General features: G+C 34.0%; 1 protein-coding gene across 1 annotated transcript in view; it reads left to right on the top strand.

Moving 5' to 3' along the window:
• The first annotated feature begins 18,020 nt into the window (after nt 1-18,020).
• The window catches only part of LOC119837141 (transmembrane protease serine 9-like), an 11,432-nt gene continuing 6,654 nt past the window's right edge, over nt 18,021-22,798 (top strand). Inside the window, exons 1-4 of the mRNA XM_038362662.1 lie at nt 18,021-18,033; nt 18,419-18,856; nt 21,388-21,577; nt 22,153-22,255. Coding sequence (XP_038218590.1) covers nt 18,021-18,033; nt 18,419-18,856; nt 21,388-21,577; nt 22,153-22,255 — 744 coding nt within the window. The remainder of the gene's footprint in view (nt 18,034-18,418; nt 18,857-21,387; nt 21,578-22,152; nt 22,256-22,798) is intronic.

Here is a 22,798-nt window from a genome sequence, read left to right as displayed (position 1 = left end):
TGAACCTTCGATTTGTATCCATTTTTCATACGAACGCATTCAGCTGATGTTATTTTCAGATTCATCAATAACATATATTGCATTCGAAGCTGTTGAATTCGCTTTTTAGCTGTCACTTCTTTCCTACCTTAGCTATTTATAATGAGTTTACATTACACTTCGGATATTTTAAAAACATATATAGAAATATAGCGTATAAATCTTGTTCTATTTGACATATTCATTTAATGATTTGAGTTATCTGATAAATATAAAATCATTAGGTTTTGCCCGCGACTTCGCACGCGTTAAATTCGGAGTGGTTATATAGATGTCATTATTCATAAACATAAATCTTATATTGAATCACTCTATCTATTAAAAATACCGTCAATATCCGATGCGTAGTTTTAAAGATGGACGCGGGAAGCGACTTTGCTCTATAGTCTACACCATGTCGTGATGACCAACTTCGATGTTATCTATGTTATAAACAACAATATTAACATTAGTTTAAACGAATTTATTTATAACCAGCGGTCCGTCCCGACTTCACCCGTGGTGACTTTTAATCTTCATAACAATCTTCCTTGTACCTTATTAAAAACATAAAAAAAGAATTAACCGATTGGTTGAGCCGTTCTCGAGTTTTACGCTTAGCAATACGGATTGTGTTTATTCTCGTGTAAGTTCGGACAAAAGAATCAGCAAAAAAAATCAGAAACAGTAAAACATCAGAACACAACAAGCAAACCAACTAAAAGATAATTAAATTAAACCCCACTCGAGTATGAACTGCATTCTAAAAAATTAGCACGCCTATGTGAACACTGCAGCGACAATGATACTTTGAGAACTTCCACCAACTTTTGGGTTTTTGTCATTTCGCCGAAAGCTTTTATTGTGAAAAAAGAGTTGTGGAACTGCGCAAAAATCGCAGCCGAGTTAAAAGGCACGGATTCAGGTTTTATTTTAAGGTATTGTTGAACTAGACAAGAATGGCTGCGATGTGTTCTTGTGGATATATTTGGAATGGTTGACCTCCACGACACCTGACAATATACCTCTTAGCATATCTTATGGATATCTGATCCACTTTTTGTTAATGTTATTGGACATTTAAAGTAGAAACGCTCCCTTAAACCTTTCATGTACCTTGGATAGATTTTTTATTTATAGAAATCCTTTAAATTTTAATTAAATAAGTTGAAAAATTTTCTCAAAAATGAATCTATCGACATTTTGCTTACACTAATGTAAAGAGAAAACTTTAGTATTTTTGTATTTTTATATTTTTGTATGTTTGTAACGTTTTCACGCAAAAACTGCCGCTGCTGGGCCGATTAAAAAAAATCTTACACAATTAGCAGGCTATATCTTCACTGAGTGACAAACGCTATATATATACCACGGGCGAAGCCGGGGCGAACAGCTAGTATTTAGTTCAGTTACTGAATTGCGTTGGAGCCATAAGTGTAAAAAAACTACAGAACATTTTAAAGAAGTTTCAAGCCGGCAACAGCTCCACAAAAGCTATAACAGTTTTGTGATAGCTCATGGGCGCTGGCGTTGTCTCATGGATCCAGTAGCTCGGTTATATAGCTGTAATAAATTAGGAAAGGTTTGAAAATAATTAGTGTTTTATTCCGTTAACAGAGAACGCTATATTATCTGTGGTTAAACGATACTGCGTACAAGCTTGTGCTTACTGAATCGCGAATTATTTGCACAACGAAATTAAATGTACGCCTCGGAGTTATTAAACGGGTTTAATTTTTTATCTCTGATGTTCTGAAATTCATAAAAGATGTTGCAGTTAACCCTTTTTCCGTTCGAACGCGTTTTCCCTAGTTAGGACTGTGTTGTAGTAAGTGAAGTCCCGTGTCCTCTAGTGAGGTATGGGGCAGATGATATACATCAGATTTCACTGATCGAATTTTCTTGACAAGTAGGTGATCAGCCTTCTGTGTCCTACCAGAATGAGAATTTTTTTGTGCGTCCCCACCGGGAGTCGAAACCAGGACCCCTTGGTTCTACGCCCATGCGTTAACCACTATACCAAGGAGGCGGTGTTGTAATAAAGGTTGTTTAAAACTAGTTCTAACACCTGCGTAAGTCTGTATCCCGTAGGAATATTGGGTTAAAAAGTTGCCTATATGTTAGTCCAGTAGTCCAGCTGTCTACATACCAAATTTCATTGTAATCGGTTCAGTAGTTTTTGCGTGAAAGAGCAACAAACACACACAAATCCTTGCAAACTTTCGCATTTATAATATTAGTAGGATTCTGAAGATATCATTGTTTTTAATAATTGTAACTAAACTTGAAGACAAGGCCTAAGTATCAAAAAGGGCTATTGCTAAAAACAATAAACACTCAACAAACAACATTGTAAATTACGTGTGTATACCCGGTAAAAATAGCAATACGCTAAAACAGACTACAATACTATAGCATTATGTTATGTGTGATCAGTATACAATTAGACATACAGATCCAATCAGCTGTTTTTGCGTGAAGACACAACAGACTTTCTTCAATCTTCACATATGCATTTACTAGCTTTTCGCCCGCGCGACATGGTAAGGAGTATTTTCTTCGCATTAAAAGTATGGTTTATTCTTTCCCACGTTTAGCTCCATCTTCATACTAAGTTTTATCAAAATTGGATTGACAATAACGAACTTTCAAACAAACTTTCATCCCCTCTTTTAACCCTTTCTATCCTTTTTTCGCGATAAAAAGTATCCTAAGTCCTTTCAGAAGTTCAGTTCTATCTTCATACCAAATTTTATCAATATCGGTTCTGTAGTTTAGGCGTGAAAGCGTAACAGACAGACAGATAAACAAAGCTACTTTCGAATCTATAATATTAGTAGGGATATGAATTTAATCGGGTGACCGAGATTTGCCGCGGTAGGGCAAATGACGAGTTTGAATTTCGTCAATTTTCTATTCTTTAAAAATTTCTCAAATTATTAATATTTAAGTACAGGCAAGTTGGTGATCGCATACATTATTTATTTTTTATAATCTATTATACAAAAATAAAAAACAAACCTCATACAACATAATTACTCACTAATATTTCGTACAAAAGGCAGCCTTATTGCTAACAGCAGTCTCTGCCAGACAACCTGGTAGAAAAGGAAATGTAAGAAGGCAAAATGTTTATCTGTACCGTATAAATTATTGTGATACATTTTATTGAAATTTAATAAACATCGATCCTACTACCTGTTACGAAAGGTTAATGGACAATCTTTTAAGCAGGAAGAAACCTACCATACATGCTATTCAAACATCTATTTTACAAATATGGTCAAATACGATAATATCAAACTTTCGAATTCACTCCAATGAAAACCGTAGTTTGTTGAATCTATGTTGGTTTTCTGATTTTCTATAGACCAGGACTCGGAATAGATATTGAATTTTACTCTGTATACTAGTTGTAATAAAGTTTAAAACAGTTTGTGTGTTGTCAGAAATTAACATACAATGGAAATAGTCATGGCGCTATTTTCTTTATCGTCATTATTTGTTTGTTTTGTGTTGCCTAAAGTATGCGTTTGACAACCCATCTGTAACATTTATATAGCAGGGCTTTCGAATTGTCATAATTCAAAGAGATTATTTACCATCAGTACAGATAGTTACTACTGAAAAGGCCGGCAAAGAACGACCTTTTAAGTAAGTACAAAATAAAGAAATATTGTTTTTGGATATGCCTGGAATTTTTTATAATAGACTAGCTGACCCGGCAAATGCTGTTCTACCTAACTCTTATCATTTAGGTTTTTTGACGTGACAACGTCTTAAATTAGGTTGCGGCTCGGAGTCACTCATGAAAAAGTGTAACGCCCGGTAACGTTACGATGAGTCACCGAACTATGATCGGTCCGCCGCGCGTGCAGTACTAGAGAATTAGGCGCATTGAATCGGCGCGTGCTTGTGCCTCTGTCTCTGTCTTTTTAGTAAACAAAATATATTTTCTATAGTTAAAATTTGTGCAATTCTTATTTTCATTCAAATCCTTGTTCCTATTGTACAATTTAATAATATTCATATCAATAAAAAGACATTGTCACGTAAAATCTTCGCCCGTAAAACCGACTTTACAGGCAACCATTTTTTTTTTTTGTTTTCACTATTTCATGGGAATCCGTTCAGTCGTTTTGGAGGAGTATAATAGCTAACATTGTGACAAAAAAATGTTGTACATATAGAGATATTCAGCAAAATCTTACAGCATAAAAATTCCAATCAAAATGTTCTTATTAAAATAGTTTAACTTGTTTCGGTTTTAGCTGGTGACCATTTAATGAATTTATACAATTTATCTCGTATTTATCCTCGTGGAGAATTTCCAGATGCCACAAATATTGAATCTGCTCGTGATTTGAAGACTTCAAACTTTTTACAAATTAAAAACTTATGATGAATTTGGACTCTGTTGTAAAGATAATTTGACACCTGACATTTGCAGCGAAGGAGGTAAACTTATCTTCAGATTTATTATATATTAGAGATTTCTATATTTTACTTCAATAAATCATTCTAATAACTTTTTAACAAAAAACTAAACTGAAATCCTTACTTAAAAAAAAATAGTTTACTTCTATCCGCAAACTTCCCTATCTACCTCGTCAATATTATCAAAATACATTCATCATCCACATAAGATCGATGGCACACAACTACAGAACATTTGAAACTTCCGATACCCTTTATCTCCAAGATTTATCTCACACTTTACTATTTCTAAAACATTTCGTTTAAATCTAAAGCTTATACAGAAGCTTTAGTTATTTATGAGGAACATAAAATAGCTCTCTTTGTTCTGTTTTAGACGAGGTTTGTAACGTCCTGAGTAGGTGATCGCTTTGAAACTATGGGAACATGTGTTTTAAGAAATGTATTGAAAATAATCATAATCATTAAATATAGTGAAGCAAACACTTCGTACACATTTCTACGAATTTGGGTAGAGAATGAAACTTGGTACACATGTATAGTTGAAATATTTAGGGTGATGTGATTGCTAATCTATTCTAATATTATAAAGCTGAAGAGTTTGTTTGTTTGGTTTTTTTTCTTTGTTCACACTAACCCAAGGAAATACTGGTCCGATTTGGAAAATTCTTTCATTGTTAGACAGCCCATTTTTGAGTAAGGTACGTGTACCATGCCTATGTACCACGGGCGAAGCCGGGGCGGACTGGTAGTATGTTAAAAAACCAATGCATAAATAATATTCATTTAGTTAATATTTAATAACATTACACACATTTTATACATGTTATGGACCTCAGGGCGAGCACTAGGTATCGTAAAAAAAGCTATGAAATCATAACAATAAACAATGTCTGCACTTGCTGTGGGATCAGTCTTTTATGCATAAGCGCTATTCAGTGTGCAGAAATATTTCATATAATTTGATTTGCACGTCATATATGTCTACTGTAATTATAAAATGGTATAGCGATTGGTTATGTTGTATAAACTAACTTACAGCCCGTGGCTTTGCCCGTACAGAAACATGAAAAGTCTAGTTTCGGTTTCCGTGGGATTTGAGGAAAAAAATCCATCCCATTTCATTTCTCGGGACTTAAATTAGCTTTGTAAAAAATTAATCCATCGATTCAGATATTTAGGCGTAACAAAGAAGCAGACATAGAGCGTTACTTTTCTTATCTTATCTGAATTATGCCTACTAATATTATAATTACTATGATATTAGTTGGGATAATTCAGTTACCACTTACACTCTGAATACAATATCTCGAGAAAACAATTGACATTAAACTCAAATTCAAAGATGAAAGTTCGTTAAAGCTACTGACATATATTTTTTGTTGAAAATACGTGAAAAAGTCGATCAATCTTTAAAAGCTTTTCAAATGAAACGATAAACCCCCACGTCGAATACTCTAACATACTCTGCGTAGAAACGCGATGGTATATTGGGTTGGTTAGAACCGGATGTACGTCATTAGAACCGTAATGGCTGCCGCACTTCCGCTATCTATAACTGTCCGTCCATTTGCTGTATTGTGATGATAAAAATTTTATGTACACAGTTTATACCTCTTGAAGTCCAAACAATAAACAACCATTTTAAGTAAAAATATCTAAATATTCATAGAGATATGTAGCAGAAGGTTTTTTCTTCGTAATAAAATAAAAAATGTGTCATTTTTCAAGTCACGCACGCCCAGGTCTGGTTCATATAATGGTATTTATTTATATTTTATATATGGTAATAAAAAATATAAGGAATTATTTTACTTCCTGTAATCCTTCGCGACTTATGCTCGAGTCTAACCGTATCCTCGATGCTTTTTCCTATTGTTTATTATTTCTAGTTGATCTTATTATACACAATCGTTCCACCCGGCTCCACCCGTGGTACAGATATTATAGCCTATAACACTCAGGTTTCACGTACAAATTCATAGGTGAAAATTTTTTTGAAATTATTCAATTACTGGATTTAGTTTGACCTTTGATTAGCGAGTTTAAAAATCAATCTATTCAGCTTTATATTATAGTACTAGTCTGCCCCGGCTCCGCCCGGGTAGTCATTTATCGTTATTGAAATAATATTAACTATACCATCTTTTATGTTGCATTAAACTGCACATGGTGTTCAGATTGATAAAATCGGTGGAGTTGTTTAAGAGTCCATATATATATATATATATATATATATATATATATATCGGTCACAGTCGGCAATGGAGCTGGTGGGACGCATGATGGTAAGCGCAACCACCGCCCATGAAAATTTAGATAGGCCCATTGCAGACCTCATGCCTCTGCAAATGGATTGCCGACTTTAAATTGGGATGGGATTAAGAAAGGATTGGCGAGAGGAATAAAGGAAAGGACTGGGAATGGGAAGGAAATGGATATGGGCCTCCGGCTCCCCCACTCACCCTTATATACATCAAGATGGATGTACATTACTGAAAATAAAGAAGAGGGAATTGTAAACGCAAAAAATGAAGTACAAATTGCTACTGAAAAGGTTGCTAAATGCGCGACACAGAACCTTTTAAAATCACACTACTGGAAGCTTTTCGCACTGCAGCGAACATGGCCTCTATGTGGGTACTGTCTAAAAGAATTTTAAGGGTGCAATTGCTTTGAGCGTCCGTTATAGTTTTAACTACCTTTGTTATGTTCGGAATGATAGATAAAAGAAGTGTTTTATTGTTTTCAACTAGCTGCGTCACGCGGTTATACCCGTGTAATGCGTTCTTTCTTTAGAATTAAAATCCCAATGTTCCCGTGGACATCTTGAAATATAAAGTATCATAGGTTATTTTTTTAAATCAGCTATCTGTAAGTGAAAGTTCTATCATAATCAGCCCCGCCGGATATTGCCTATATGTTATTCTAGTTGTTCAGCTATCTACGTACCAAATTTTGTTGCAATCGGTTGAGTATTTTTTGCGTGAAAAAGCAACAAACACACACATCCTTACAAACTTTCGCATTTATAATATTAGTAGGATAACAGGTCGAATAGCTCTTTCAACTGACTTCGAAACAGAAGAAGGATCAATTGGACAGTATTTTTTGGATTTATCAAAGCAGGACTTTCAACTGGATGAACCAATTTACATGATTCTTTTTTTTTTAATAGCTGGTGCCTCCCATGTCGTTCAGTTTTAATTTAGTCTAGTTCTGACAATTTGAATACGATTTGATTTATCTTTTTAAATAAATTTCTTTAGCATTAATCTGCTTAATAAACAAAGATTTACCTATTTCACCAGCATATTTATTTTGTTTTCAAATGTCTGAAGGCGCTAGAAAAAGCTTTTTTATTTTTAAAGAATAAATAATGATTATATAAATATAAATAGAAGAATTCTATTATCCCCATTATTTTCCCCTATCTATTAAAAACTTCTCAATAATCACCAATTTCTTACAAACCAGCATTATCAAGGTTTAACTCAGAACCACGGCAAAGATTTTTTCATCAAAGTTTTAATTTATGCGGAATGCGATGGATTTCCCAATAGCAATAAAAAGATAACGCTGTGGGTTCTCTGCTTCTATTTTCATCACTTCGAGCTTGCTGCAAATTGATTTTATATTAGTTAAGAGAAATAAATTAATTTTAGAATACTCTACGAAATTGGCCAATTTTATTCTGTGGCTAGTTCTTCAATCTTATCATAAGTATTTCTTTCTAGTTATTAATTTTTTATTTTTGGTCAATGTTTCGTATGTGTTTTTGGTTTTTTATGTGGAATAAATAATTTCATTTTCCCTTCAAACAGAACTCGGCAATATGAAATTATTTTTCTGTTTTTAGTAGGTACTACTTTAAAAGAGAACAGATTTTTAGCTTCAAGTTTTAACTGAATTAAAAAATCCAAATAGAATCCTTTCAATATATTGTCGCATGTTGAACTATTTATATCAAACATTATTTATGGGAGCATTATGATAATTTAATGTTGTATTTTAACAATTATATTTTAACAAGAATAACAACCTCTTTATTGGTTTTTTCTCAAAAAATATAAGGTTTTATTCAACTCTGGTTTACATATTATCGAATATATACATAGGCCATTTTACATTTGTATACCATGCGAGTGAAACTGTGAGCTCCAGCTAGTTACCATAATATGATACAGAGGTAAAGGTAAAACCATGCATGTATAATATTCCAAAATACTGATTCGATCACGAAAATTCTTCCACTTACAGCAACTCACTTAAATGAGGCATTTGCTACTTTTACCCGGGTGAACCGGGGCAAGTGGTCATGAATATAAGTAATCTAAACAAAGTTTTTCCAAGAAAGAGTATTAAGCTGCCATTACGAGTCATTAGTGACCGAGTACTCGTAATAGTTCTGCTAATTCGCAAATGTGTGAGTGTTAATACAGATTACTGGGACCCATTAGCTGATTGGTTCACTCGAGAACTGGTCAGTTTAAAATTAATCTCGGATAAGCAGTGTTTAGCGATAATTCTATTGGATGTTTTCTGGTCGAGTTTGGTTATAAATACTATACTGGAATATAATAATATACTGGAAATATCAGTTCTCAACTGGTGATGTAATCAGTGGATCATATAAGAACTAATTGTATTCGATTTTATATAAAGAAATTTATTCACAAAAATGTGAGGGATTCTAAAGCCTGTGACACAGTTTTTACTAATACAGGCCTCAGTTTCTACCAATACAATTGTACGTATTTAACAGTTTTGATAAAGACTTTATTATTAAAAAAAATCCGTCCCAAATATCACGAAGGTTCAAGACTCGTTCGTTGGAACCTCATAAATATCATTAACATAATTACATTAATTTCTTGAATATTTTCACAATTTGCTGTAAGTATTTTCATGGAAGAATGTGACTAGTGTAGAATGACCTCCCTTATATGACCTCCCTGTATAGCAGGCCGTACCTTAGGGAGATCAAGATATATTATTACTTGGATCTTTTACGTAAAATATTTTTTTTAGAATAATTAATATTGGAGAAATTTTGTTGTATCCTTCACTTCATTTTTCTAATAAAACGTCTATACGCGTAATTTTTAAGTTATATAATAAATAAAAGTCAACTGACTTATTAATCGTGCATAATAATGATTCAACCAACTGTATTTTTTGCCACCAAATACAGAGACCATGTCGATATATTAAATCACTAGCGGTCCGCCGCGGCTTCGCCCGTGGTACATATATAGCCTATATATATGTATAGTCTTTCTCAATAGATGGGCTATCTAACACTGAAAGAAATTTTCAAATTGGACCATTAATTCTAGAGATTAGGCTTTCAAACAAACAATCTCTTGCGCCTTATAATATCAGTATACATATAGAATGAAAACCATGTAAACTATCGGAAAAGGAAGAAAATGTTCGATACATATATTTTTCTCTTTTTTCCAGCTCTTGTCTAGGTATTTAAATACTACTAAGTTTCCCTCTTGCATCTTAACACGCGTAGTCAAAGTATCCCATGTAGATGAAATGTTTCACCGCACTACAATGTTACTCTCTAGCCTGCTATCTTAAAACACGAAATCATAAGCTCGACAGCGTCTGGAACGAAAGACGTACATACAAACAAATAAACAAACGCTTTCGTGTTAAATATCTCGGTCTGGCAGGTCACTGAAGGCTGATCACCTACTTGTCCGTAAAGAAAATTGATCAGTAAAACAGATGTATATCATCTGCCCCGTACCCCACTAGGGGGACACGGGACTTCACTTTTTTGCGTGTTAAGAATTTTAGTAAGAATAGTTGTCTATAGATGTTTGGATGACATTTATAGACCACTATTTACATTTTGGTTTCATTACTTGAACAATATTAGTATTTTTATGTAGCTTTAAATAAAGTTTATATCTACACTAATTCTCTCACTACAATAGATTTAACATTTGACTTGTAAATGATAATAAACTGTCTATTAAATAAGCCTGCGTTTGATATTTCCGAGCCCGCAGCGCGTAAAATTTCAGCGTAATTAAGTCTATAACATTCGCATTTCATTGTAATAACCATAGTTAAATTTCTCAGTACAATCTCCAACGAACGTCGTAAACAAAGGGAATGTCTATTAAAGGGATTTCCCAATTTCTACCGTTGTTTTAAACTAAAACATGGAAATTAATTTATATGTAAATTGCAATTCAAGGCCATTTATCGTGAGGCGTGACGTTTAAATATTTTAATGTCGCTGCGTAATGAGAGAATTGGGTGCGGCCTTCATAACGGAAGAATTTAATATCCCTTACTTTTTATTGTTCCATAAATGGACTAGCCGTGTCCCTGACTTAGTCTAAGCCACGCGTAGAACAAGCAAAGAGACAGGTGGGCCATCTAGTGCTAAGTGATCATTCATAAATACTTATACTGGTAAGGTTGCTGCCAGCCTTTTGATGGTATTATATAAAAGACTAATTTAAGTTACATAGGAGCACGGTCGAATTGAGAATCTACATTTTTTAATATGATTGACAAACAATCAAGTGAACACGAACTAAAAAGTGTTAAATCATTAAACCGACCACGAAATTGAATTTCAATTAAACTAAAATATAAATTCACTCGCCGAACACCCATCTATTAATTCAGCAAAATGGATTTTACGACGATTTCATTTGAAACAAAGCCCTTTGTTTAACGACTCGGTTGTCGGTGGGGAAGCGGGGGGCGTGAGAGGGGGAGGGGCCTCTTTTAATAGACAATTAATTATAGTTTGTTGAGTTTATTAGAGATTTATTTTGAAGCTTTATGACTGGGATGCCTGCAGTCTGCTTGGTGAGTGGTCATTGATTATAAAGTTCTTAAGTAAATCTGTAGTTTTGCTTTTTTTTATAATATTGTGTTGTTGTGTACATATTGTATTGTGGAAATGTTAACAGCTACCAAGTTTCCGTAGCAGGTATGACAAATTAACATGTTTAAAGAAATCGGACATAATATATAATATATCTTTTGTATTGTTTTTTTATAATACTAGTAATTCGAAAGGCTACCCCTGGGTTGAACCGGGATGTGATCAGATTTAAATGTAGACATAAATCTAAAAAATATCAAGTCCTATTGCTATGAAACTCGAATATATCCTTATAATGTAGATAAAATTATTACCTAAGGTTTTAATAGTTTCTGTGTGTCTGCGAAATTTAGAAATTCAGTCACGTAAAAAATAAGCGTTGTAAGAAATACAATTTATCTCCCAGGATTCTGTGTTGAAGAATCGGACACGTGGAAACGATTGTCAACCGTCGACTTCTAGACATCGGAGTTTTGTAAAAGAAATATTGTGTGTAGTGATCTCCCACCAACTACTCCTAGGAAATCGATGTTAGTAAGATATCAATATATTTATTTTATATTATTATTTAAAATATATAATTAGTAATAGTAGTTAATTCTGTATGCAAAGGGAACAAATTAAATCAGTAGCCATCATTCCTTTCAGAGGAAAGAAAATTTTCAATTTCTCTAAGCTCTTAACGAGAAAAGATAGCAAAAATTAGAAGAATTTATTATATAATATTAAGAATTATTTTATATGCTGATAAAAAATAATAGTATATATTTAGTTAGTAATGAAATCCCTTTCGACAAATTTTTAACGCCTCTTTTAAGCTTTATACCTACTTGAGAAATTTTGAAAGAATAGAAAAAATTTGATCACGTGTTCACGAGAAAAAATTTGATGTGGCAGGATCACGGGTGGCCGAGAGGCTAGGCGTTGCTACGGTTAGGCAAGATACGCAGGTTCGAATCCTGCCTCGTGATCAAATTTTTTCTATTCTTTCAAAATTTCTCATTTATAAAGCATTTCAATGTTATAAAACTAAAAATTAAATTTATACCTACTTGCTAGCTACATGTACCTACTTCAATACACATTTCAAATTCAGTAATATGAGTGCACGTAAATTTGTTTTGTGAAATTGGAATATTTGATCAATAATATTATATAAAACTAGCTGCGCCCCGCGCATTCACCCGCGTAAATCCGTATCCCGTAGGAATATCGGGATAAAAAGTTGTCTATATGTTATTCCAGTTGTCCAGCTGTCGACGTACCAAATTTAATTGCAATCGGTTCAGTACTTTGTGAGTAAAAGAGCAACAAACACACACACATCCTTACCAAAATTTCGCATGTATAATATTAGTAAGATTAAAAGATTAAGTAGGAAAATAGGAAGTAGGATAGCAGACAGATTACAGAACCATTTTCTTTATTTAAAAGCCTGCCATCTAGCGTAATTTCTATAAACTAAAATACTCTTTCATAAGACAGAATGCCTGATCTCATACTGCGAGGGGTGCTTTGTTTCAGTCATACAAAAATATCGATAGATGGCAGTTTATTTAAAAATGTTAAAACTATTTACGTGTGAAGTTTCTTTGAGTTTCAAGTTACAAGACGTAAGGGAGTTATTTCATTTCTTTAATTTAAAATTGAATACTATAATATAAATAAATCAACAAATGAGCTGCTAAGCGTTACACCAGAACGGATTGACAAGAAATCGGCAAATTTTTTTGTTTATGCACAAGGAAGGTTTTACGGAGAAAATGCGTACCACGAATGAAGTCGGGGTAGAGCGCTAGTTAATAACAAAAATAATATTATCTACTTGATCCGTACTTATATTATTACTATTAGCTCAGCTATTAGGTATAATGAATGTGAAAGAAATTCTATATTTAACATAATATTTAGTTTTTCTTTTGTTAAATCAGTGTCCCCTCGCGTAAAATAAGCGACTACACATTCTAAATGAATTTTGATAAGGACAGGCTGTTTTATATGGAAGAAACTCGAAAGGATGTCGTGCGATAAGGCAAAATGCTCTTGATCGACACAAAACGCGAGGTTATGAGTTTATATTTTGTATGTTATTATTACAGATTTCTTTAGAGTATTAGATGTAGGATACAACACCTTTGTCACAATTAATAATATTTATTAAAAGAACTTCACTTGGTAGTTTTCTTAAAGAAATCGGTTTCTGTTCTTATTAGTTTCTGTTTTTATCATATGATTTTAATAGTTACCTACTACTGTTGAAATCTTCAGTTCCCAAGGTAATAAGGCACTTCCATCATCGCTATTATTTTATTACATATTATGTATACAAAGTTGGTTCTCGCTCTTACACAAATGATCTAATATGTTACTGTTATATTTTTTTATGGCATATTCGGCAATAGAGCTTTTGGGTCGCGTGGTGGTAACCGCTACCTCCGCCCATGAACATTTGGAGAGGCGTAAGGTCGATTGCGATTTACGCCTCTACAAATGGATGGATGGATATGGCCGGCTTCAAGTTGAAAAGGGATAAACGAGAGGAATAAAGGAAAGGACTGGAAACGGTAAGGAAAATGATATGGGCCTCAGACAGGCAGTGTTAATTCTTTTAATATTTTTTTATTAAGTTAAGAATTTTCACTAGCTGTTTGCCTTGGATTCGCCTGATGGTACATACAATAAAGCCCATGTAACTCAGCGAAGTTGCAGCTTCCTAACGGTAAAGGAATTTTCGCAATCAGTTCAGTTAATCTACATGTGAAACATTATAATATATTTTTTCTTTATAATATTATCATACATTAATACGTTCATCAGTTATTAAAAATGTGTACTTATTTGTTTCTATGTCTTTCTTTTACGTTGCAACGGAGCGTTACCGAAAGGTTTAATGTTTAATCGGGAGAGACCGTTGCATATTATTCAAATATTCTTATCACCTCGCGAGCGAAGCCGACATCACAAAGGCTAGTAAGAAAAGTGGCTAATTCTGCTTATAGGGTTTGTATTTATAAAATATCCCATTAGGAATATGTTTGTAACTTTGAAAAGCGACAGAGCGTGAAGTTCACGAGTAATTGGATTAAAAGCTTACTGATTTACGACTTCTAGCCTCCGCCTTCACAGCGCCACAGTATGATTAGTTTAACTGATTATAGAACTGTTGTGTGTTGGCTTCTTTACTTCTATTTGCAGAAGATTCAATGATGTTTTTATAAGCTATAATAATTAAGATTACAAATGCAAAGGTTTACATCCAAATTACTGAATTTGATCCCAATAAATATTTAAATATCCTTAACTAACGGCGATAGTATGTTCGATCGTTCTTGTAACGAAATCATACAAACGTGGCCATACCGGCCGACCATGTCAGTCATGTAGTCAAGGATCCTCCCCTTCGATGGAGGAATTCCACCTTCCCTTACAGCCCACCTACTCGTTTGCTTGCTCTGTCCTAAAATTCTACCGAGAAACTCACACAAAATCCTTGAGAACCACGCGGTGCCTGAGACTTCACGTCCATGATCATAGGTAAAGCAAATATTAGCATAATAATCAATGTTTACCTAAGAATACACTGGAATAGCTTGCGAACTGATAGATTCGTGTAAACACCCGAATAATGTAAACGAAGCTTATTGGCATAACATTATGTACGAAGTAATATAAGTTGTCCCCTTGTGGGGTATGGAGCAGATTCCCGTTTTTAAATAAGCAATCGATTAGACTTCATCCACTTTCCTACTAATTACCCGTTAATAACTAAGAAGGATTCATTGAAAAAACCAAAAAAACAAAAATAAAGGTGAAGTAGAAACTGTGTTAGGGGGATATTACATTATCATTTATCCTGTATCATATAAGTGAGCATATGTTTGTTTCATTTAAATTGACAATTAAATTTAATGAAAAAGTAAATCATATGTCTATATTACACTATTAAAAAAAATTACTAATAGATCTAAGATAAAATATGATAGTGTAATATCCCCCTTAGTGCTTACCATGACGCCTTAAAACAGGAGTACCACCATGGGAAACTGACGGAAACTTGACCACCCACATACCTCTGTCCTTTACCCTCGCTGGAATTGCTCCTGCTTTAAAACGTCATAGTTATCATAATGAATTTGATAAATAACTTCTCTCAATTATAATATTGCACTTACATGAGGTCAAAGGATATTAAAGATGATTAAAACTCATTTGCTATTTAATTTCAATGGTAAAGCTTTCAATTTACCACATTAGCGCAAATTAGTGCCCATTTCCTGCACTGAGCAACCCACGTAATACTACATTGTTGAATTAAAATTAGGTTAGGTTAAATTTAGTGCAATTATTAGACCATGTGAAACCACCTAGCACTTGTACAAAAAGCAGTGGTGGCTCAGTGGTGAGGACCTTGGAGTAAAAAATCGATAAGTCAGGGGTTCGAGAGCAGGCGAGTGTGATACAAATATTGAGTTTTAAATTTATCTGCGCATGTGGATAACATAACCACTGCTCAAACGGTGACTGAAAACAGCGTGAGGAAATCGGCACGTCCAAGAATCAAATACAACCCGCACTTGGCCAGCGTGGTGGATTATGGCCTGAACCCTTATAGGAGGCCTATATCCCAGTTGTGGGAACAAATATAGGCTGATGAGGAGTGGTACAAAATGTTGCATCTTCCTTTATTTATCTTTATGTTTTACTTTGCGGTTATTGTAAAGAACGTTAAAATGCGGAAAGGTTTTCCTCTAATGATATTTCAAAGCGCAAGAAAATGTACATTTTCTGTTTCAGATATCATCTAGTACTCCGATTGCAACTTTTAAATATATAAGGTGTGCAAGCAATGGTGGCTTAGTGGTAAGGACCCGATTTAACTTGAAAAAATCAAATATTTGTATATTATCCACACCATCACTGCTGCAATCAGTGAAATTCGGAAAACATCGTGAGGAAACCAACACGTCCTAGTATCATAAAGGAATTACTAATTCAATGTCGTTGAAAGAAATGTTATCCCAACATAACCTTTCCCTTTAAGTCGTTTGTTTAGCATCCTACTGACTTCATAGATCCGCCAATAAACAAATAAACAGAATACAAACACGCTGACGCAGAGAAAGCCTTTGCTACCTTCACAACAACTGGTTCTTCTGACAGCTATATTTCTCTAAAGCAAACATAGCCAGCTGACAGGAATATCTTCCATTTATCCAACCGGCTATCGGCTTAGACTTAGCCGACGGAAATAAATGACTGGACGGAGTGGAATCATACAAAAGTATACGTTTTAGGAATTATTCCGAGACTCGGCGTTAAATAACTTTATTTCACAACTGTTGTTATAAGTTTTGGAGCGAAAGGTAAAGCAGTTATATTTAAGAGAATTATATAAAACCAGCTGCGCCCCGCGGATTTACCCTCGTAAGTCCGTATCCCATAGAAATATCGGGATAAAAAGATAAAATTGCCTGTATGTTATTCCAGTTATCCAGCTATATACGTAACAAATTTCATTGCAATGGCTTCAGTAGTTTTTTCGTGAAAGAGCAACAAACACACACACATCCTTACAAACTTTCGCATTTATAATATTAGTAGGATATTCTGAGACCTACCCGATATGAAAAATTTTACGAGGTCCAGCCGTTTCAGAGGAGTATAGAAACTGACATTGTAACCCGAGAATTTATATAAATAGTGATATTAATAACATGATAAAAGGGAAGAAATTAAATACAACTACAATTCATTAATCACAATGTTTTCCTTGAAACGAAATTTACTAAAAAATAAACGATTTAAATTAAAACAATTAATTCGAACCTAGACAATTCTTGAATGGGGAAAAACGATCACAATACAGAAAAACACAGTTGACCTAGAAACTCATTTGAAATAGAATCCATCAAACATTTAGAAGTAATTGCCTGAAAAAACCTCCCTCCACGTCCACAATCAATCAGAGATGGATGGATGGAACATACATTCGAGGTTATATACACTAATAAATACGACCTGCTTTCTGTCTGACGCTTAGCTATCTAGCGCTAGGATCAGACTAAATCTCGTTAAACGAACCAAGAATAACTAAGACGAAGGTTTACGTAACTCCGTTATCCTAAGAGCTCTTATAATTTCCATTAACTGTGTAGTTTTTAAATATAAATTGTTCTATTCGATATGAGCTAAGGTCCTTTCCTTCTCCATGTAAGAAGAAAATATGAAGATCGTTAAAATTTAAAGACATAATTTATACATCTTCTCCACATATACATTATAACTAAAAATGGGGAGTCTGTTTATAATATTGAAGTAACCGTTTTTTTTACTATATGTTTATAAATACATATTAATATTTATAAATACATATACAATACGCGGTGCGTACAGCAAAATATATTAATTTTAAATCTTTGTCTCTTTGTCTGTCTGTTTGTTTCGCTTAAACTCTGTCGTTCACTGGACCAAATTTTGACACAACTTTCATTTGAATATAGATGATGTAATAAGGATTAACTTAGGTTACTATTTTGCAATATTTCCTTAGGAAGGTTGAGATTCCAAGAAAAACTCATTTACGCGGCTGCAACCGCGGAACACAGCTAGTATAAATATTTTTTTACAATTTATTCACACACAAACACTGGAATTTGATTATTATGTGCTTTAAAAGTATGAAAAAACAATTTAACATGATATGATAACAGATGGTAAAATCCTCAACATTAGATGCATTCAATTCTCAGTCTATTTACGATATAATAGAGTTAATAACGCCTAGGTCATTTATAGAAAACAATTTAAACAAATGAAAACGTAAATCAAAATAATCGTCCGCATCTCGAGATCCGTAGCTAAGAGCTCTTCTATTGAATCGAGAAACCTCAAATATATTATGTTCTCTCGAATTTTTATTGCTATAAATAATAAAAGAGTCGTAAATTCTCACGCCATAAAATATATTGGAGAGTGTTATTTATAAAACGAACGTGAAAATGTTTTTGCTGTATTTAATATTGTTTACTTCAGTTACATGCGAAGTTTTAAATACATACAAATTATCAGTGAATGACATTGCAAACACTCTCGTATCAGTTCTCGATAATCGAGAAAATTCTAGAATTAGAGAACTGAAAGACAAATTGAACGAAATTGCTAAATATGTGGTTGATGATGATAAACTTGCAGAGCTTCTGATAGCAGAGACCAAGACTACAGACTTGAACGAAACAAATTTTTATAAAGCTCTCAATGAGACTGATAATATAAATTTATTCTACGGGAGTGAACCGAAGAACTTGTATTTGAAACTGAAGGAAAAAATGAATAGAGATGACATTATGAAAATACTTTCTGAAAAAGCTGACAGTAGCAAGTTAGTTAAAGCGGCTAGGCGGATGATAGAAAATGATCATGGGACTAAATCGTTTATTGATAACGATGTTGTCGATATTATAGTGGACAAAATGATAGCTGAGAAACCCAGAGATGATCATACATTTGACTTTAATAAGGATGACAATAAATATTGGGGTATGTATGACTTATGTGGAACGTGTAAATAAAGCTATGTTATTTAAATAAAACTCTAATTTTAGTTATTTAATAATAATAATCCATCTAAGAGTAATAACAAAAAGTATAAATTTTTTTTTTTTTTTTTTATGTCATAGCGGGCAACTGAGCTGGTGGTTCGCCTGATGGTAAGCGATCACCACCGCCCATGAATATTCACAAAGGCTGGGCCTCTGCGAATTCGCTGCCCGCTTTTTTGGGATAAGGGAAAAGGAATGGATTAACGACTGGAAAGAAGGAATGGACTGGGACAGGTGAGGAAAAGGAAACGGGCCACCGGCTCCCCCACTCACCGTACGAAACACAGTGGCATGCCACTATTTCACGCCGGTTTTCTGTGGGGGTGTGGTACTTCCCCGGTGCGAGCTGGCCCAATTCGTGCCGAAGCATGCTCGACTCCCACATAAAAAAATTCATTCAATTCATCCCACATAAAATTATACATTAAAACGTATATAATTTTAATGAAAGTTATCTCGTGGGTATCGTAAATTAAAAATTCTGTATTTGTTATGTTTAATTAGGTATTCGGTATTCCCAATGGTTTCAAATTTATCATATAGGTTATATTATTTCACATTTGCTAGCTTCTAACTGAAACAACAACAGATGACATATTTTTATAATTTGATGAAATATTTGCACTTTTGTTTTTTTATAAAAGAATATACATGTTTTGTTTTACCTAAATCAAGCGTTACAAAACTCACAAAGATTTGTCGGAACAAAGAAAATGCACACAAAGTTTGTGAAAGAAGAGTGGAGAATTTTTATAAATGTTGCCATGCAGCTTTGCCCGCGCGGTTTAAATAAATTTTCATGGTACAAACTGTCATCCCCTATTTTGTCCCCTTGGGGGTAGAATGTATTAAAATCCTTACATAGCGGATGCGTACGTCATCACATCTATCTGCGTGCCAAATTTCAAACCGATCCGTCCAGTGGTTTGGGCTGTGCCACTTGAATTATATATATTTAAATGCCGGACTCGGGTTAATCCTACTAATCCTACTATCCTATCCTACTTCCTACTAATATTATAAATGCGAAAGTTTGTAAGGATGTGTGTGTGTTTGTTGCTCTTTCACGCATAAACTACTGAACCGATTGCAATGAAATTTGGTACGTAGACAGCTGGACAACTGGAATAACATATAGGCAACTTTTTATCCCGATATTCCTACGGGATATGGACTTACGTGGGTGAAACCAGATATTTTAAAGTTTACAAGACACCACAGAAACTAATAAATGATGCTATAATACTAAAATTAATGATCACGAGACTACGGATGAAGTCTCGACAATCACAGCACGTATTGTTTGCAGCAACACATCTCATGTAGAAATATACACTAATTGGATTCTCTGTTTATAACAACGCTGCGCTGCATTTATTTTCATAATGTATTTGTTTACTAATTAAGTTTTTGTGGGAGATACACGGCTGTATGAGGGTTGATTACTTGCGGAATAGGAATTATTTCACAGATTCCTGCGTGTTTACTATCAGCTTATAGTTTAATTGGTATTCCGAAAGTTTTAAGTTGTCAACACTTCTGTTATTAATTCATGTTTACATTATAAATTTGTTGTCAAAATCGTAAGTTATCTTTTTAAGTAATTAAGTTTTTCTAAGCCCTTTAGTACCTAAGTATGTACGACTTACAACACATATACACTCGATAAAAGTCTAAACATTGAGATATGAGTGTTGAGTAATTTAAAGGCGAGAAACCTTGAACATCGTAGTTATTTTTATTCAAATTACGAAGGTTAGGAATCCCCTTTCATTTACGATTTACTTTCATGCCCGAAGAGAAACGACATTCTGTGTATGATGTATGTAGGTTCTAATTTCTTTATAATTTGCACGTTAACTTATTTGGAAGCAAATTAAAACATCATTCGCATAAAATGATTAGAGTTCAGGTCTGTAGGTTTGCTTTCATGTGTATTTTTATATCATCAAATTTGTTTGGTAAATATCCATTTATTTGGTCCTAAAATTGCAGATGATCTCCTGTTATGACAAATCATTTTTTTGTACTTGCGCGAGAAAGATGTCAGATATATATTTTGGATCTTAATATTTTGAATAAGATAAAGCGGTTTTAACGATGACTAACTTCCCAGATAAGAAAAATCTTAATATATAAAATGCAAAGGTGACTAACTAATATATCAACGCACAGTCCAAACTTCTGGACCGATCGATCTGAAATGTGGCACGCAGATCCGCTAAAGAAGAAAGATTTTGACAAATTCAGCACCCAAGATGGTAAAAAGAGGAATAAAAGTTTGTGCCATAAAAAATATTTTGCGAAGCTGCAGGCAACAGCTACTCATATCAAATAATCGCTCCCTTCTGACATGGTTGACAAACAGACAAACACACTATTCCATATATAATATATATCAAGGATAAGTTTGATTGTGATGATGAAAGAGATGGTAATGGTGATAATAATCAATTTTTCACAACACAGACCCGCAAGGCGAGCTAGAAGATCTGAAAGAGTATCACCAGCACGACGGTCGCAGGATATTCAAGGGTGAACGAACAACCATCAAGCACTACCCCTTCATGGCCTCCATCCACGTGATGGGGCGCTTTTGGTGCGGCGGTGTGCTGTATTGGCACGATCTGGTACTCACCTCGGCGTCCTGCTTGCAACTGTGAGTTATAACCCGCATGTACTAGCTTCCTCTCTTTGTTCGTATAGACTCTTTTAGACTCAATGTTTACGCCTTCAAAGGATAGATTTAATGCAAACCTTGTACGTACCAAAGATCGGTGCCGTACAATAATTTCATGATTTATATTGATTAGGAATGGCAGGATTAAATAATTTCCTTACGTATTCTCATTTTGGGAAGGAGGGAAAAAATTTAGTTGAATCCATTATTAAAGTTTAATTTTAAATGTTTTAAATTAAAAGCGAAAACTCGAAACCGGTCCAGGAGCCGGGAGCGTGCAAGTAACGCAATAAATTAAATTTTCAATTTATCTACTCATAATCCACATCATCACTGCTCGTAAAGGTGAAAGAAAACATCGTGAGGAAACTAGCATGTCGAAGAATCAATATTTCGTCGACATGTGACATCTGCCAACCCGCACAGGGCGAGCATGGTGGAAAGGCCAGAACTCTCATGGGAGGCCTGAGCACCTGCAGAGGAAATATATACAGACTGATGATGATGATGACGTGTTTTATTTTTACAATAACGTTCTTTGTTCCATCTATTAGGATGCACAATAACCGATACTTCAGGGAGAACCCGAAAGCGCTTTACGTGAGGATTGGAAGCAATCACAGCAGGATAGGAGGAGAGTCTATACACGCACTAGAAGTGAGACATTTAGTTTTATTACCGTAGCAATGTCGTATACAATTTGATCCTTGCTTGGAAGTTGGTAAGACACATTAGTCAACTAGGTTATTTTATAATCCAAAACATTTATTTAAAAAGCAGATTCCTAGAAGCTGAAATGAAAATACTGTGAATAATAAAGGGTTTAATTTAAATTTAATAGCTAGGTGTTCGAGCAATATGTTTTTATTTATATTATATTTGTTTAAATTATTGGATTACACATATATTCATTTATATCAAATTTCATCGAAATCCAGGGAGCCATTAATGAATGTCATCACAAAAAATCAAATTACATATTAGTATTTATTATGAACGATAAAATTAATATCTGATCGCTTTTTGCCATTTTAAGTCTGAACTATTGAATGAAATTTTAAAATACGTTTCTTACTTTGAAAGAGAATATAAAAAAGTATTATTCTAATGCATGTACCTATATACTTGCCTAAAATCAAATTCAAACTCATCATCATCATCAGCCCTTATATGTTCCCACTGCTGGGACACAGGCCTCCT

The sequence above is a fragment of the Zerene cesonia genome, chromosome 26 (assembly GCF_012273895.1).
Source record: "Zerene cesonia ecotype Mississippi chromosome 26, Zerene_cesonia_1.1, whole genome shotgun sequence".
In the NCBI taxonomy this organism is placed as follows: domain Eukaryota; kingdom Metazoa; phylum Arthropoda; class Insecta; order Lepidoptera; family Pieridae; genus Zerene; species Zerene cesonia.
This window is presented reverse-complemented; position numbering and strand designations above follow the sequence as displayed.